Source organism: Berghia stephanieae, chromosome 2 (genome assembly GCF_034508935.2).
Source record: "Berghia stephanieae isolate SIO BIC M18660-M18661 chromosome 2, UCSD_Bste_1.3, whole genome shotgun sequence".
NCBI lineage: Eukaryota > Metazoa > Mollusca > Gastropoda > Nudibranchia > Aeolidiidae > Berghia > Berghia stephanieae.
Window position 1 is genome coordinate 101,159,599 of NC_088361.1, and position 19,490 is coordinate 101,179,088.

The 19,490-nt window shown below is 34.9% G+C and overlaps 2 protein-coding genes across 3 annotated transcripts in view; one reads left to right on the plus strand and one right to left on the minus strand.

The window, feature by feature from the left end:
- Positions 1-5,383, minus strand: part of LOC144966094 (uncharacterized) — a 38,107-nt gene extending 32,724 nt beyond the window's left edge. Inside the window, exons 1-5 of the mRNA XM_078902160.1 lie at positions 4,969-5,383; positions 4,041-4,487; positions 3,526-3,590; positions 2,511-2,676; positions 1,570-1,712 (exon numbers count right to left, since the gene is read on the minus strand). Of these exons, the coding sequence (XP_078758286.1) occupies positions 1,570-1,712; positions 2,511-2,676; positions 3,526-3,590; positions 4,041-4,487; positions 4,969-5,023 (876 nt within the window). The 5' untranslated portion in view covers positions 5,024-5,383. The remainder of the gene's footprint in view (positions 1-1,569; positions 1,713-2,510; positions 2,677-3,525; positions 3,591-4,040; positions 4,488-4,968) is intronic.
- The window catches only part of LOC144966101 (protein AAR2 homolog), a 417,529-nt gene extending 401,480 nt beyond the window's left edge, over positions 1-16,049 (plus strand). The window contains exons 1-5 of one of the 2 annotated variants that reach the window (XM_078902178.1): positions 6,063-6,287; positions 7,359-7,547; positions 9,902-10,002; positions 11,478-11,574; positions 13,852-16,049. In XM_078902178.1, the coding sequence (XP_078758304.1) occupies positions 7,381-7,547; positions 9,902-10,002; positions 11,478-11,574; positions 13,852-14,581 (1,095 nt within the window). In that variant the 5' untranslated portion in view covers positions 6,063-6,287; positions 7,359-7,380 and the 3' untranslated portion in view covers positions 14,582-16,049. Of the gene's footprint in view, positions 1-6,062; positions 6,288-7,358; positions 7,548-9,901; positions 10,003-11,477; positions 11,575-13,851 lie in introns of those variants that run through there. The other variant, XM_078902179.1, reaches the window with a different exon arrangement.
- Positions 16,050-19,490: the final 3,441 nt, after the last annotated feature.

Genomic DNA, 19,490 nt, shown 5'->3' on the forward strand with positions numbered 1-19,490 from the left:
CATTTGAGTGTATTCCTCTTTGTTGGATTTTGTGCTTGTGTCCGGATGAGACTTATAGGTGATCTCAAACTAAGTACATTGGTGGTATGCTCTTGGAATTTACATCTGATCCCTATTTGTACCCAGTTCCCCTTTGTCTTACTTTCTCTTTGGTGCTTTAATTGCAATTCTAGAACTTTTTAATATCCCATTTTCTTCCTTTTTACTGGCCCTGATATAACCTAAATGTGTTGCAAGCGCCGTAAAACCCTTAAAAACAAAAACAAACAAAACAAAGAGTGTCAGTATGTAATTTCACCTCAAAAACTATATCATGGATAAATAACAATCATAGTTTTTGCTACCCTTGTCCATGCAAATACACAATAAAGGTTTGACACAGGCAGCTATTTCAGCTATTCCAAGAAGTATAAACGAGAAAGAACAGAAACTAGTAAAACTTTTATTGGTTTTGAATCCTTACTTTTCTAGCACAGAAGCCAACTTTTCAGACAGCAAAAAAAACAAAAAAACGGGTTACCTATTGTCAAAATCCCTGTGCCATTTCCAATAGAATAAAAGCTCAGGTTTAAATGTTATGCCTTATGACCAGGAAGAAAAGTCAATAACGATTTAAATCGCACACAAAGAGAAATATTTGGCAGACCCCTCCCTTTTGTGTTCACCGTAAGGACCACAGAGACTGGTTTGTTTTAGTTTTGTTTTTAAGGGTTTCACAGCATTTGAAAACAGAACTTATTCTATCATAATTATCATAACCAGTAATATTAATTATATCAAAACCTGTCATGAAAACTATTATTGCATTCAGGATTGGACACTTTTTACAATTAATTGCCAAACAAATTTGGCCCCCTTTTGTTTTCCGATTAGTATTCCTTCCATCGCTTCAGTTGTAAGCAAAAATGATTTCATGGTTTCGTTTTTTTCCCATGCCAATGCTCAGTGGGAAGGGAATTTACTCGTAAAGAAAGTTGAGGTAATCGACAAAGATGACAGTCACATGATACACTCATTGTTATAACTGAATAAAATAACATTTTATAACAAAGAATAAGTTTCAAGAAGTTGACACAGAAGTTGAGGAATTTTTAGATAGAGAAAGAAAAATATCCCTGAAAATCCAAAAAGTGACAATGGAGTGGCAGTTGTTGCAATAAAGATGATGTCGTAGCAGTGGTCACGGATGTCAGAAAATACTGAGTTTATGGTACTAAAGAAGTTTCTCTCTTTCTCTTCCTTGAAGGTCATATTGCAGTTGTTATGATGATCTTATCACGGTCATTGGCCACTACGTACTTTTCAATTTACTCACAATAAAAAGCTGTCTAAATTTAAAAGAGAAAAAAGCAATCAAAAGTGAAAGTAAAAAATGTTTATGAATCAGCGTAGAGTGATTATCATGCATGTGGGTGTAAGATAAATATCAATTAATTCTTATCATCTACAGTGAAGTATAACAACAAGAAATACCAGGTCCATACATGAATTTTTACACTTGGCAATGTCTTTCTGAAAATGGCCCCTCTAATCAAAAATTAAAAAACAACAACAAAACATAAAGCATACCTTGCAATAGAATTCCAATTTATTAATGTCGTAGTTTCTCTTATTAGAAATGGGTTGTTTTCCAACTGATGAAGCCTCTATTAACATTCTCTTTGTTATACAAAAATGGGGCCAGTTGATGTTCATTTTCATTATGTCGAACTCTGGTTTGTAGAAATGAGAAGCATTTTATGTTGATAAAAAGTCAATCCATGTCTCTTCAAAGTAAATCTCTATCAAACATCTTAATCCTTAAAAATTGGGGCCTGAGTTGACTGTTCACTGATATCTGGTCTTATGTCTTCAGTGACAACATAGCTGCTCTCATGATAAAAACGTGTGTACTTTTATAACCAGAAAATAAAAGGGAGAAACTATGATAATAAGATAATCTGTTTCTCCCCTATTGCCTGACAAACCGTATAAGTCTGAGTGAAACAGAGACGATTTTGAGGAAAAAAGTTAAAAACCAGTGGGCCTTCTGTAAGATCACTTGTCATGTATGTTTAGATGAATATTCCAGCCAAATAAAGGAATGGCCATTAGTCTCTGCTGATTACAAGGATAGGGGAGGGATTAAGCTTTAATACATATACTAAAAAGTATCTTTTTTAAGGCACATGGTGCTTACATGATTAAGAAATATATAAGTGTCATAAATCATGTAAAATATTCACATGAATCTTTTTTCAACTTTAAGCAAAAGAAGAACAAGAACAATGAAAACCAAGACTGATGAATAAAAATAAAACAAAGACATATATTATGAGAGGAAAAGTATTATAATAGAAAAGAAGTGGAACATATTGATTTGGCCATATTTCATATTGTAAGATTAAAATAAAAAGAACTGTATTTGTGCAAATTAAAAAGACAAGCAACTTTTCTCTCAAAGTTCGCTTTAATAAAAAATATTGTATCTATACATAGAACATATATTTGGTAACATTCAAAATTCTTACCCTCCAGTGCTTTCTGTTCTTCCTCGGATTTCACTATTTTCTGCTTTGCTGGTTTCTTTTTCACTTCTACTTCTACATTTGTGTCGACATTTTTGTCATCGGATGAAGTTTGCTCATTCATTTCCCTCCCTTGCTGATCATTAGTTTGAGGATCCATTTTGATTCCCTGGGATAAAAACATAAATTATATATATTGCCATTAAACAGGTCCTAAGGTCAAAATGTAATCATCAACTTCTGTCATTATACTGGGTGGGGTTCCTGACCTCCCATAGTGGGCAGGGAGGTACTTGCTGTGTCTTCTATCCCATATCTGTTTTCCAACTTGCCTTCTGTCTTTGTCTTGGAAAGAGATTACTTGGTTTTGTCCTGGCCCTGGCCTAAGTCCTAGCTGGGAGGGAAACAGTCAAATGCATAGTTATTGTTTTGGGAGATGATATTTTTTTCCTTGTAAATCATCTCTCTGTTATGTATTATTATGTTTGTTATTTTTAATGTATAATGTAAGCATTTGAGTGTATTCCTCTTTGTTGGATTTTGTGCTTGTGTCCGGATGAGACTTAAAGGTGATCTCAAACTAAGTACATTGATTGTATGCTCTTGGAATCTGCATCTGATCCCTATTTGTTCCCAACTCCCCTTTGTCTTACTTTCTCTTGGGTGCTTTAATTGTAATTCTAGAACTTTTGACTATCCCATTTTCTTCCTTTTTACTGGCGCTGATATAACCTAAATGCGTTGCAAGCGCCGTAAAACCCTTAAAAACAAAAAACAAACAATCTGTCATTATTAATATGTACAAGCAACCCCCCCCCCCCCCCCCAAAAAAAAAAAAAGAAACACCCAAAGAACTAACCACCAACCTTTTCGTTAAATAAAAAAAAACCCAACATCAATCACAAATATTTACATATATATATATAAAAAACAACATCAATCACAAATATTTACAAACACAGAGCCTAACCAAACAAGCGAAAAATAGCCTCGACCAGTTACAGTTACATTTACATACCAAACGGTACGGGTTGGGGCCTTGATTATCCATCACTTGTTCTGGAAACAGATTTCCACCTTGATCTAAGGATATTAATAGATAATACCATTCAAACTAAAACAAACAAAAATAATATTAATTAATATAAATTTTAAACAAAAATATATAATATACATATATATATATATATATTTATTTAAAAAAATAAAAAAATAACGCCCTTCTACATCATTAGATACCATCACCTCGGTATTCCATAAACGATAATTTAATCCGTGAGGTATTTTATCAAGATGGTAACATGTGAATCATCAAAGTTTTAAAAGATTGTCCTTCATCTATGCAATAACTACAACTTTTCAGAAGATTAAATTAAGTAAAATTTTTAGCAAACCCAGGCAGTGAATCAGTGAAGAGTTTTGTTGTTATTCAGATTTTATAATCTGAACAATTTGAATCAATTAGATAATGTGAAAACAATATGTAGATTTGAAATTAAATCGTATTATTATTGATAAATAAGGGAATATTACCTAAATTATCTACAACTCCCATCCTGGTATCAGATCCACCAATATAACCATCATAAGCCCTATTGCTCTTGTGTTGTTGAAAAAATTCCCCTTCCTCGCCATAACTGCTGGGGTCTTCAAATGAATCAGCAGGATGACTCCAGGTTTGAGCACCAGGTTCCCGATTAAACCTGCCTCTAAATGAACCTCTCCCTCGGCTAGAAGCTGGTGGTCTCATATTTCTACCATGTGAGCCTCTTCTTCCTCTAGGAGGTCTTGGACCAAAATGGTCAACATCTTGGTCATAGAATGCAGCTTCTGAGTATGTATCTGATTGTTGGTTCCAAGAATCAACTTCAGAAGGTCCACTAAAAAAGATAGAATCGTTCCCTAATCGATCATCTCTGCCAACATCAGGGTATGGCCTGTTCATCGTCCATGAATCTTGAGAAGCGTTTCCTGTATTTTCTTGAACACATGTGAAAAAAAAATGGTTTTCATTCAGTCATTTGGTTTTATGTTGCTGAAAACTAAAAATGTAATGATTAAATATGTGATATAAAAGTGATATATTTGACTTTAGTAAAAAAACGTTTGCAAACTGTTAAAACCTCTTTCATTGCAAGACTGAAATTCATTGTAATAATTAATTTATTGTAGAACTACACATTTTTTTTTTACTCCTCCAACTCCAAACACAGAACTATATCTATCATAATTCCTATCCGAGCTTAGACCCTAGATTACTAAGAGGTATCTTTAAAACTGCTTGTTGCATTGCAGTGACATACAAGTACAAGGCTATAACACAAAGAAAAATTATTTTTCATGATTTATTATCCATAAAATCATAGATTTTTCTCTTGTTACAGTACAGGCAACGGGGTGCTCTTTGACTTTGAGCTCAGTAAAATTAAATAGACTGGACTGGACCGTTGTAAAAAATTACCATTGGGAACCAGTTGCTTTTGTTGTCTTTGTCTCAGGAAAGATCCAAAATCCATTAAAAGTCTCTCTCTCGACCCTGGCCCTGTCCTGCACTGTGTTTGTCCTCGACCAAAGGCTGAATCTGATGTTCATTGGAAGAGAAAAGTCAGCAGAGAAGATTCGCAAATTACAGTTACAGTTACAGTCTCCTAGTCAGCTACGCCGGCACGGTGCGGTACAGAAAAAAAATTATCTATGAGGGCTGTGTACAGAATAAATATTAACTGCTGTGGCTGTGAAGATGATGACTTATCACAGATTGGTATATCTAGGTAAAAATAAAATCAACGTAAAAATATTGAATATTTTTTGTCAATGTCTTGTAAATCCCAAGAGAAAAGAAAGGCCGACGGAAGTAGCTATAAACCAGGAATGCCAGATTATTTTTCAACAAAATGCCAGGGGAAGACTAAAAAAATGCCAAAACACTCAAAAAAATGCCAAAGTCTGTTGACTCCCACCCCCACTAAGAAAACTACCCACTTTTGATAGACAATTTATTATCATATCCTGGTGGCTTGCGTGTTTTCTTTTCTTTTTTTTTGAATTATACTAAATTTGCTATTGAGGTAATTTTTTTACCTACTGACTACTAAGTGGAGTGCTAAACCACTACACCACCGTTGGATTTTAAGAATGAAAAAGAAATACATTAACATGAAAGGTAAATACGTAAACAGTTAAATAATTATTGACAATTAAGAAAACTTACTGTTTCGTGTTTCTTATGAAACTTAATTAAGAAAAGGTGTCATTTGAAGTATAATATACAAGAAAAGAAAATGCCAAATGAAAATGCCAAATGCCAAATGATTTTTCTAATGCCAAACGGTTTTCAAAAATGCCAGATTTTTTAAATCTGGCATTTAAAATGCCAAACTGGCAACCCTGCTATAAACAATTGGGACGGAAGTTGTTGAAAGAGTATGCCAGAGACGTAAGGTATCCATGTAACCAAAATAAGAATAGAGGTCTTAGAGTCTTAGAGAGTGTCAAACAAAATTCTGGTACACAAACAGAACACCTGGTATGCGTAAATACGAAAGACAATCGTCCTACTTTCACTTTCAAATCGTAGTGTCTGCTACTTAGGTCTATCCGTCCAGATAGATAGATAGATAGATAGATAGATAATAACTAATGTCCGGCCTTTCAAGTTATTTTCAGTCTTTTTTTTTATCATGTGGAAATATTTTGAGGATAGCTGGCATTTTTGAAGATAGAGTGAAATCGTCAAAGAGAAGTCTTCTCGATAGATACGCAGACTGCATTGCAAGAGAAGTAAACACGATTTTCACATTTTCATTTGGTTGACTTGACTTTGACTGAGGAAATTGCGTTGGGACATCGACGTAATTTTGCCTAAAAAGAGCTTTATATAGCGCAATATCCACCGTACGTGCTCAAAGCGCTTTACAAGGGGTCCCTGACCAACAGCAATATTTAACAAGTAGGACGGGACACGACGCCCGTTAGGCGGTATTGCAATTTTTTCGGACAGAGACAACGCTGTTAAGGGCCAGGTACTCATTTTACACCTGAGTACGGTGAGAGAATGTGAGTAAGGAGCCTTCTCCAAGGACTTAACAATGCGCCGAGTGAGGCTCGAACCCAGGACCATCCGATCCGAAAGGCTATCTAGTTTTAACAAATGTCGTCTAGGATGCCCAATGCCAGTCAGTATGTAGAGAGGGGTGAGTGGTGTCCAGAGCAGTGCATTAGCATTATCTGTCAAATAGGTCGACATTATCATTAGGGACAGACAAAAGTGCTGTTTCTGGGCTGTGTGATTGCTTATAGGGGGATTGAATGAATGGAAGAAGGTATGCTGATTATTTGAATTTTGATAGATGGGTTAAAAAAAAATAAAAAAATTCATTAACAATAGTATTGTGGTGTTGTTGATTTAAATTTTTAGTGTGGACTTATAACTGACTGTGGTTAAGCTGAAAAACTGCATGGCATAGACACCGAATTCACGCCATCATTTAGATCAAGTAAAGTGAGATAAATAAAGATTTGTCTATTTTATGTTGACATTTTATGCGTTTGAGGTCCCTGCTTAACACAGCGGGAATTGTCATAGGTTGGTCTCCTTTATATTTACCCCGCAAGAAACAAAAACCGTCTTCATTACACTATAGAGGCATCCATTAAATGGCTTTTATCACTTTTTTTCTTGGTAAGATTAGGATTAGAAGATTTTAAATCAAATTAAACGGAGGGTCACAGCAATATCTAAAAGATAAACTTTGAGGCAAAACATTAATTTTCTTGGGTTTTTATTAATTTATTTTTTCAAATATCTTTTTGCTAATTGATTCTTTGTGGTTTTCAAAACTGCCTTTTCAGACTGAATTAATTATCAATCAAAATGGATTCTGAGAGAGCCAAATTTCTGTTTGAAAATGGAGCCATTTTACTGTTACTGGAATTCCCTGTTGGATCTGAATTTGGTATTGACTACAACTCTTGGACAGTGGGTCCTAATTTTAGAGGAGTTAAAATGATACCCAAAGGAATACATTTTGTCTACTACAGGTTTGTCAATTTATTTAGAATACATTTTGTCTACTACAGGTTTGTCAATTTATTTAGAATACATTTTGTCTACTGTAGGTTTGTCAATTTATTTAGAATACATTTTGTCTACTACAGGTTTGTCAATTTATTTAGAATACATTTTGTCTACTACAGGTTTGTCAATTTATTTAGAGAATACATTTTGTCTACTGTAGGTTTGTCAATTTATTTAGAGAATACATTTTGTCTACTGTAGGTTTGTCAATTTATTTAGAGAATACATTTTGTCTACTACAGGTTTGTCAATTTATTTAGAATACATTTTGTCTACTGTAGGTTTGTCAATTTATTTAGAGAATACATTTTGTCTACTACAGGTTTGTCAATTTATTTAGAGAATACATTTTGTCTACTACAGGTTTGTCAATTTATTTAGAATGCATTTTGTCTACTACAGGTTTGTCAATTTATTTAGAGAATACATTTTGTCTACTACAGGTTTGTCAATTTATTTAGAGAATACATTTTGTCTACTGTAGGTTTGTCAATTTATTTAGAGAATACATTTTGTCTACTACAGGTTTGTCAATTTATTTAGAATACATTTTGTCTACTGTAGGTTTGTCAATTTATTTAGAGAATACATTTTGTCTACTACAGGTTTGTCAATTTATTTAGAGAATACATTTTGTCTACTGTAGGTTTGTCGATTTATTTAGAGAATACATTTTGTCTACTACAGGTGTGTCAATTTATTTAGAGAATACATTTTGTCTACTGTAGGTTTGTCAATTTATTTAGAGAATACATTTTGTTTACTACAGGTTTGTCAATTTATTTAGAATACATTTTGTCTACTGTAGGTTTGTCAATTTATTTAGAGAATACATTTTGTCTACTGTAGGTTTGTCAATTTATTTAGAGAATACATTTTGTCTACTACAGGTTTGTCAATTTATTTAGAATGCATTTTGTCTACTACAGGTTTGTCAATTTATTTAGAGAATACATTTTGTCTACTACAGGTTTGTCATTTTATTTAGAGAATACATTTTGTCTACTGTAAGTTTGTCAATTTATTTAGAGAATACATTTTGTCTACTACAGGTTTGTCAATTTATTTAGAATACATTTTGTCTACTGTAGGTTTGTCAATTTATTTAGAGAATACATTTTGTCTACTGTAGGTTTGTCAATTTATTTAGAGAATACATTTTGTCTACTGTAGGTTTGTCGATTTATTTAGAATACATTTTGTCTACTGTAGGTTTGTCAATTTATTTAGAGAATACATTTTGTCTACTGTAGGTTTGTCAATTTATTTAGAGAATACATTTTGTCTACTACAGGTTTGTCAATTTATTTAGAATACATTTTGTCTACTGTAGGTTTGTCAATTTATTTAGAGAATACATTTTGTCTACTGTAGGTTTGTCAATTTATTTAGAGAATACATTTTGTCTACTACAGGTTTGTCAATTTCTTTAGATTACATTTTGTCTACTGTTGGTTTGTCAATTCATTTGGAGTATGAAGATCTTGAAGTGTGACTTATTCACTTGAAATCAATTAGTATTTTATTTATTTATTTATTTCTTCTTTTTTTTATCACAGACAATTCCTGATTGTTGTTTTACAATATATTAATGATAATAATAATAATAATAATAATAATAATAATAATAATAATAATAATAATACTTTATTCATCCATAGGAAATGTTTTTGTACAGACGTGTTGTACAGACGTGTTGAACAGACATGATAATAAGTTAGCAAATAAGTAGGCTGGTAAAAGTATGGATAATGTGAAAAAATTAAAAAGTATATTTTGGTTTTGCCAAAAACTAGAGATCCTCGACATGAAGGGAATGTTACATCTCTCACTTTTAAATCATCAATACATGTCAATAACATATCATTTACACAATCATTTAAGTATCTAATATAATAAGATTGGATGCATTTTGACATTAAAATCACATTGTTTGAATAGACTCTCAAACCACTGTGTGTGGGAGAGCATGTTGACGACTCATAAAATTCAATTTTAGTGTTTGTTTTAAAAAGAAAATTATCTTCAAACATATACGCCTTTTTCGGCTCTTAAAAAATAAATATATTTTCCTGATATGCTGACAAATTCTTTACCTGCACCAGGGCGCTGGTATGCAATTCATGTCGTACAATGAATTTTATAGAAAAATGATTGATTACAAACAGGTTTTGGAATATAGTCAATTTTTATTAATATAAATTAGGTTACTGAACAGGCATAAGAAGGGAAGGTAAAATATTTGATAATTTACCTACTGTCTTCAATTACTAGTTCACAATCATATTTTAGAATCATTCCTCCAATTTTATTTCAGTTCTGTAAGTTCTACAAATCAACTGGGTCCTCGTTCTGGATTCTTTTACAATTTCTCAGCCAAGGAAATAGTTGTCAAAAAGTGGGATGCTCAGAAAGAGGGTAAGTGAACATGTCAGAAAATTTAGATAAGAACTGCAGTGCTGGAAAAGAATAGTGATGAATTATTTCTGTGCTTACACCACATTTAAGATTTTCTCATTGTGAGTCTGGTTCTCGGTTGTAAACCCTTAATTAGAGGATCCAGAATTACAATTGGTAGCATGTCTGACCATTAATCAGGAATGCAGAGGTTCGATCTTCACTTGAGAAAGGATGGTTTTTAAAAAATGCTTTTTTCATGTAGTTTTCTCTGTGCTTTGTCTGACATTGCTTTGTCTGACATTGTTTTGTCTGACGTTGTTTTGTCTGACATTGTTTTGTCTGACATTGTTTTGTCTGACATTGTTTCGTCTGACATTGTTTTGTCTGACATTGTTTCGTCTGACATTGTTTTGTCTGACATTGTTTTGTCTGACATTGTTTTGTCTGACATTGTTTCGTCTGACATTGTTTTGTCTGACATTGTTTTGTCTGACATTGTTTTGTCTGACATTGTTTCGTCTGACATTGCTTTGTCTGACATTGTTTCGTCTGACATTGTTTTGTCTGACATTGTTTTGTCTGACATTGTTTTGTCTGACATTGCTTTGTCTGACATTGTTTTGTCTGACATTGTTTTGTCTGACATTGTTTTGTCTGACATTGTTTTGTCTGACATTGTTTTGTCTGACATTGTTTCGTCTGACATTGTTTCGTCTGACATTGTTTCGTCTGACATTGTTTTGTCTGACATTGTTTCGTCTGACATTGCTTTGTCTGACATTGTTTTGTCTGACATTGTTTCGTCTGACATTGTTTCGTCTGACATTGTTTCGTCTGACATTGTTTTGTCTGACATTGTTTCATAAACAACTTTTCAGATTTTTATCTTGCACCAGTGCCTATTCTCAACATTTTCCCTTCCTGAAATTTTACACTTTCATATATGGATCTTTGTTACCTGTTTGAACCATTCTGGACTTGATTGTCTTCAATATTTATATAATGTGTCCTGTTAAAAAAAACTATATAGGGCTGGTATTTATCGTTGATGCACGGAGGCATTTGACAAGTTGCTGATTCATTTTTTTATCCATTTATTCACTCGTTCATTCATTCATACTCACACTCACATGTAGACTTACATTCACACATACACACACACACTCACACACACAAAAGAAAAAATTATTAAATTCAAGGAGTTGCGGAACAAGTAATTTTTGAGTCTCATTTTGAAAACTACTCGGGTTCGACTGTTTCTCATTCGAGTTTCACACATGAGGGGTCAAAACGGAAAGTCCAGAGAGAGACATATTGTTTGTGGAGTCTTCCATTCTAGCTGACTTGAAGTGGATGACTCAAGGAGGCGAGATGGAAAGCAGGTGTAAAGATTTTTTGATCCTCAGCGTCAGTTTGTGAATGTGATTGAAGATGACAAAATAAGTCGGTTGAAATGAAACAAATTTGTCTTTATCTCATTTGAATCCCATTAGATATTTGTCACACACATCTTAGTGAAGAAGAGATTCGGACACTTGAGGGAAACAAACAAGACATGGACAGATTTCTTGGACCGTATCCTTATGAGAGGTTAGTGACAGAATGCATTATTATGGAAGAACGTCATTCACTTTTTAATATTTGATTTTTATTTATTTATTTTTGAAAAGTTTGCATTAGTCCAACACTCAATACAATTTTCTCCAAAGTTATTTGGTAGCGAAAGGAACGGGATCATGAAAATTTGTGAAAACCAAATTTGTTTTTTTTTTGTTTTTTTTACATGCTCAAGTGGAATTCAAGTTCAGGGCAGGAATTTTTTTATTTGTTTTTGTTACTTATTTTTTAGTTATATATATTATTAATTTTTAAATTTGGAAATGTATTCTACTGTGTTGCCAATTACTATGAAATCGAGGGTTTAAAAGGGGGCTTGAGAAGTAATGGAGATTTCCATGTTGCACTGTATATATTAAAATCTTAGGGATGGATGGTGATAAGAGTCTAGAATAAAAAAAAGAAATATAGATTTATTTTTTTTTTCTGTTTCTTTTGAGAAAAGAGCAGTTGCAAGGATTACTTAGCGCAGGTTCCCAAAATAAGTGCCCTTATCTCGTTCCACCTTGACTGTTGATTATGAAGAGAGAATATAATTTATAATATTATATTTATCTCTGCTTTGAGATGCGGGGGAAAGAAAAGAAGTGAATGATTATAAGCATTGGTATTCTCTGGAAATGATTAAATGATTTCTTGGTTTCTCCTGTAACAAGTGTCATGTCCTTAGGCCATGGATGAAATTGTTTTAAGGTTTCAATCCTAAATCCCTATAGGCCATGGATGAAATTGTTTTAAAGTTTCATTCCCAAAGCTGTAAAGGCCATGGATGAAATTGTTTTAAAGTTTCATTCCCAAAGCTGTAAAGGCCATGGATGAAATTGTTTTAAGGTTTCAATCCCTATAGGCCATGGATGAAATTGTTTTAAAGTTTCATTCCCAAAGCTGTAAAGGCCATGGATGAAATTGTTTTAAAGTTTCATTCCCAAAGCTGTAAAGGCCATGGATGACATTGTTTTAAAGTTTCATTCCTAAAGCTGTATAGGCCATGGATGAAATTGTTTTAAAGTTTCATTCCTAAAGCCATGGATGAAATTGTTTTAAAGTTCCATTCCCAAAGCTGTAAAGGCCATGGATGACATTGTTTTAAAGTTTCATTCCTAAAGCTGTAAAGGCCATGGATGACATTGTTTTAAAGTTTCATTCCCAAAGCTGTAAAGGCCATGGATGACATTGTTTTAAAGTTTCATTCCTAAAGCTGTATAGGCCATGGATGACATTGTTTTAAAGTTTCATTCCTAAAGCTGTATAGGCCATGGATGACATTGTTTTAAAGTTTCATTCCTAAAGCTGTATAGGCCATGGATGACATTGTTTTAAAGTTTCATTCCTAAAGCTGTATAGGCCATGGATGACATTGTTTTAAAGTTTCATTCCTAAAGCTGTATCGGCCATGGATGAAATAGTTTTAAAGTTTCATTCCTAAAGCTGTATGGGCCATGGATGAAATTGTTTTAAAGTTTCATTCCTAAAGCTGTATAGGCCATGGATGAAATAGTTTTAAAGTTTCATTCCTAAAGCTGTATGGGCCATGGATGAAATTGTTTTAAAGTTTCATTCCTAAAGCTGTATGGGCCATGGATGACATTGTTTTAAAGTTTCATTCCTAAAGCTGTATAGGCCATGGATGAAATTGTTTTAAAGTTTCATTCCTAAAGCCGTATAGGCCATGGATGACATTGTTTTAAAGTTTCATTCCTAAAGCCATGCACAAGAGGTCATCCTGCATTAACATTTACATGATGATTGATTATCAATTCAGTCCAAAATAATGTAGACTTCCATTCATATAACTATAACACTTGCCATATTTATTGTCTATCATAGATACTCTGTATAAGAAAGCTTGAACTATCCACTAAACGTGCTCAAAGCACTTTACAAGGGGTCCCTAGCTAACAGCAACACTTAACACGTGGACGAGATGGGATGCCTGTTAGGTTATTTTACATTTTATTTCAGACAGAGACAATGCTGTTAATGGCCAGGTACTCATTTTACACCTGCGTACGGTGAGAGAATGTGAGTAAAGAGTCTTTTTCCAATGACTCAACCATGCGCCGCTCAAAGTGAGATTCGAACTCAGGATCCTCTGATCTGAAGGTGAACGTCACACCACTAGACCACATCCATCTCTGTGCATCAGCTGTATGGATTACATCTTTGGCATTATTTCCTGCCGACTTGGTAATTCTGATGAAACCCGATGCGGTCCAGTCAGGATCAAATGATTTTCTTTTGTTTCCAAAGGTACAAGCAATGGGTGAGTTTGAGCAGTCATGTGACCCAGGACACGGTGGATTTGCTGCAGCCTCAATGTGGATCCATTTACTCAGCAACTCAGTTTGAATCAGAAGCCAGCACATCCGAGTCACGCCAACTGGCCCTTGCAGCCAAATCGATGGAGTCTGATCAAAAATCAAATGCTCTACCCCAAATGAAGAACGTTGTTGAGACAAGTATAAAATACAGCATTGTTCCCAAGAAATATCCAGACGGGGCAACACCGGCTCAAATCACTGAGTACAGTCTGGATTCATCCTATGCCTTGAAGGCGCTCATGGCTCAGAGGTTTCAAAACAACAGTGACGGCATTCTGGGAGAGATTCAATTTGCTTTCCTTTGTTTTATTTTAGGACAAAATTATGACTCATTTGAACAATGGAAAAGATTGGTTCATCTTTTATGCTCGAGTGGCAAGGCAGCCGTCAAATTCCCCAACACATTTCTCTCTTTCATTTCTTTGTTACATTTTCAGATAAGAGAAATTCCATCAGACTTTTTTGTGGATATCGTCAGCAGTGATAATTTTTTGACAGTGACATTGCACGAATTGTTCCAAAACCTGGTGTGTGATGGGATTGACCCAAAATTAAAGCAGAGGGGACTCAGTTTTAGAAAGCATTTGACGGACAAATTTAAATGGGATTTTACATCGGAACCTGATGAATATGCACCTGTTGTAGTGGAAATGACATAAGGACAAACATTGTGATCTTTATTAATGAGGTTTTCTTGATAATTGTTTTAGTCTCTACCCTAAATATATGATTTGATTTTAGAATATTATATAATTTAAAATCTGGTGGTGTAAATAAATTTGCAGAAAACAGAAAAAAATTATTAATATTCCTTTTGCTCTGACAGTTTACATTGTTAATCTTTTGATGTCATTTCCCGTTATAACTCAATGTTACCACTAATACTAATCTGGAGTGTTGGTGATTGTTTATCATGGTCTTTACTCTTCATAGAGGGGGAGGGGGGGGGGGGTGGGGTATTTTTTCCCATGTTAATCAAGTCTGTGTAATGTTTTAAAGTGAATTTTAAATTGTGGACTATAAAAAGTACTGAACAACCAAAAAGTATAAATCAGCTTCCAAAAAGAACTTGATACTTAATACAGAACATTTCGGACTCAATAAGTATAAGACCTGTTAAATGGGCAATACTTCACAGTACTTTACTTTAAATGTTTTTGATTAAATCCGTGTTGGGTTGTTGGGTAAAGAAGGTGTTTTGAGTCTGAAATGTTTTGTATTGAGTATCTTATTCTTTTGTGAAGCTGTTATTTTCATATTACATTTCTTGTACACTATTGTGAGCATTTTGATGTCTATAATATTTTGAATGAGGGAGGGCTTTAGGGTTGTCATCGCCTCCTCTATCCCCTGTTAGAAGTAGTCAGTTTGTCTTGCTTTTACTTGTGAATGTAGCTTAACTCTGGATCTATTTTCCTTTTATCTTCCTTTCAACCAGCACTGAAAAGACCTACAGGTTTCAAAAGGGAGTAAAACTAAAACTCCTTTTAAACAAACAATGCGTTTTGGTCATGGCATGCCATCCTACAGATTATGAGATTTGAACCGAACCAGTCAAAGAAATATTTCATACTTTCATTCTGCCAATAAATGTTATTTTGCCCGTTAATTATAGGGAATGAGATTAGCGGAAGAGTAGCGTCCCTTGATTGGACGTCACCTTACAGAGAGAACGTCAAAATGGTTTTGCGCATACGTCTCTCTTTCGGAGAAGTGTCTCATCCCGCACAACCAACATGACGTTCTCTCTCTAATAACTTTCCCGCTCGTGACTTCCAATCAAGAGACGTTACTCTTCCGCTAATCTCATTCCCTATAGCACCGAGTTAGAATGTTTTGTAAATAAACAAGTTGATAGTGTGCATGGCTCAGCAGTTTGGGTCTTTGCTTTGCTTTGTGTGGCCTTGAGAAGTCACCTCGCCCTAGCTCACCTTGCAGCACACGCCTGGGTAATTCCAGTCTTCCCTTGGAAAAGACCCTAAAGACAAATTGCCCCTTGGGGATGAATAAAGGGAGTTTTATCTATTTATATGTAACAATAGGTACACTACTTTGGTGTTACACCATTATATTTGTATTACCAATGAGTCCAGCTTTTTTAATAAAATATCTAGAGTCCAAATTGAATACTGCAATGGTTTGTTGTGGATTTGTCCTGTCCATGTGGCTCCGTGTCTTTGTAATTGCATGAGATAATTGGTTCCACTTGGGCCCTACCTGTAGTCTTACTGGCAGGGGGACAGTCACTGTCCGATGGATTTGTCTTTTTGTGAGAGATATTTTATTCCTCGTTAGTCTTCTCTCTATAGAATATGTATTAATGTACTTTTTGTGGCTATTTGGTCTAGTTGTATGAAACTCGCCTTCGGATTGGAAAGTCCTGGGTTTAAGTCCCAAGCAGTGCATAGTTCTTGGAAAAGGCTCTTTACTCACATTCTCTCATCATACTCAGGTGTAAAATAAGTACCTGGACATTAACAGCGTTGTTTCTGCCCCCCCCCCCCCCCCCAAAAAAAAAAGAAGTAATATCACCTATGAGGTGTTGTGTCTCGCACTCCATGTTAAGTGTTGCAAGCGCCGTAAAACCCTTAAAAACAAACAACAAGTGTTGCTGTTGGTTGGTGACCCTTTGTCAAGTACTTTGACTTTGAGCACGTTTAGGGGATATTGCTATCTATAAATAGCTCAAGGTTGATATGCATTCTGTCGTCTCTCGGTGATTCTGTGTTCGGGTCTCGGTGGGACTTTTAGGTCATTGTGCAAAACCAAAAAATAATGTTAAAATAGGCAAAAAATATACGGCTATTCAATTCAATGACTCCAAAGGGGTCAGACACATGAACTGTTGACTCCTAAGGTGACAAAGGGGTCAGACAAATGAATTGTTGACTTCTAAGGTGACAAAGGGGTCAGACAAATGAACTGTTGACTCCTAAGGTGACAAAGGGGTCAGACAAATGAATTGTTGACTTCTAAGGCAATCACCAGGGGACAGAGCAAGGAACCAGATAGACTTTATAGCAGTATCATCAAGATTCAGAAATGGCATATTAAATTGCAAAACCTACCCAGGCGCCGATGTAGACAGTGACCATGTCCCAGTTGTTTGTACAGTAAGGATAAAGTTTAAAGCTATTCAGAGAACAGCTGGTAGAATAAAGAGGGATTACAGGTTATGCAAAGACAATGGCATACAAACAAAAATGAGAGAAGAATTTGAAAATGCACTCATGATACAAAGCCAAAGTGAACCTGATAACGAAAAATGTGAAAAACAATTTGATATATTCCAAAAGTGTGTCAAAGCAACTGCAGAAAAGCATTTACCAATAGCTCAAATAAACAGCAAAAAGGAATGGATGACAAATGAAATTCTAAACCTATTTGAAGAAAGACGAAAATGCAACAGAGGGTCTGCAGAATACCAAACATTGAACAACCACATTAAATCCAAATGCATCGAGGCACACGAGAACTATCTAGACTGGAAATGCTGCGAAATCGAAAGAGAATACAAACCCAACCCCCAACAAGCTCACCAAAGAATAAAAGAACTATCAGGGAAAAGGAAAAGCAAAGCAGCAGGAAGTTGTATCCAAAACAGACAAGGGGAACTGCTATTTGAAGAACAACATATAGAAAGCCGATGGGTAGAATACATAGGCGAACTGTACAATGATCCAAATAGAAATGAACCACCACTGAAATTCAAAGAACCATTAAGCGGACCAAACATCACCAAAAGTGAAATTGAACATGCCATGGAACGAATGAGAGATGGTAAAGCAACAGGCCCTGATGAAATATTCTGTAGAGGTATTAAAAAGCCTAGGAGATCTAGCAATTGATGAACTTCACATATTATTCAACAATATATACAACACTGGGAAAATTCCAGAAGATCTCTGTAACTCTATTTTCATAGCAATACCAAAGAAAGCAGGTGCAGTCAGATGCGAAAATTTTAGAACTATAAGTTTAATAAGCCACATCAACAAAATACTGTTGCGTATAATTATCAACAGGCTAAGGAATAAGATTAACCCCGAAATCGCAGAAGAACAATATGGATTCCAACCTGACAGAGGGACAAGGAACGCAATATACCTCCTCCGTGTTTTAAGTGAAAGAGCTATACAGGTTCAGACCCCACTATACCTCTGTTTTGTCGACTACAAAAAAGCTTTTGATAGAGTACGCCACGAAGAAATACTAAAACAACTGCACTCCATTGGCGCTGATGAGAAAGACCTCAGACTCATGCAAACATTATACTACACCCAGCAGGCATCTATCAAAATCGGAAACTCTACAGGAAATTCCATTCCTATTAAGAAAGGAGTCCGTCAAGGGTGTGTTGCCTCACCAGATCTGTTTAATCTATACCAAGAAACAATCATGAGGGGCATAACTAATATGGAGGGAATAAAAGTAGGAGGTCACAACATAAATAATATAAGATACGCAGACGATACGGTACTCATGGCAACATCAGAAATCCAACTTCAAAAGATTGTTGACAAAGTGGTAGTAGATAGTGAAGCCAAGGGAATAGAAGTGAATATCACCAAAACGGAATGCATGGTAATACAGAAAAACCCCGAAAACAACAACACCTGCAATATAACGATTCACGGCGAGCAACTTACCAACGTAGAAAGTTTTAAATACCTAGGTTCAATAGTGACAACAGATGGAAGATGTAACCGAGACATACGAGCAAGAATAACTCAAGCCAAACAGGCCTTCATGGACCTGGGAAACATTTTGAAAAACAAACAGATGTCGTTCGGGATTAGATTCCGAGTCTTGAAGTGCTACGTGTGGCCAATCTTGTTATACGGATGCGAAAGCTGGACTACAAATGCAGAAACACAAAAGAACATTGAAGCTTTTGAAATGTGGTGCTTGAGAAGGATGCAGAGAATATCGTATACTGCACACAAAACGAACGAAGAAGTGCTAAACACAGCGTCTAAACTGCACTATAAATCTGACCGTTTAGTTTCCCGCTGTTCCGAGCGCCGACGTAACCTCACCCGACAGGTAACCGGGGTCAACAGCGGTCAGCCGATATCAATTCCCAGAACGTAGATTTGACGTGCATTGGGTGATACCAATGGATGATTTCCGTACCAATTAACCTCACGATCTTCGTGACGATGCAATTCCACCCAAATGCAAAGAATTCTCGCAGACCTCCTCTTTCCATCGGTCCAATTTTTATTTCAATATCTCCAGTACTTATTCCACAAGCCGTGATTCAAATTCACATATTTTTCTATAACATTTAAATAAAATTACTTGTAATTACCTCAGGATTCTAAAAAAACGTTGCTATAAACTTCAAATTTTTTTTGGTGTGATTCACAAGGCACAAGTTTTACTACGAAATGAGGTAAGTTTCATTTACTCTTCAGTTTTCATTATTTTGTAATGATTATTTTTCCGCGGTAGGTCAGGTAATAATGAAATTACCTCTTTAGCCTTGTTCTTGAAACGTAATATTTCGCTGCGGTTTTATTGTTAATTATATTTTTATTTTTTATTTTTTTCAATGATGAGTTA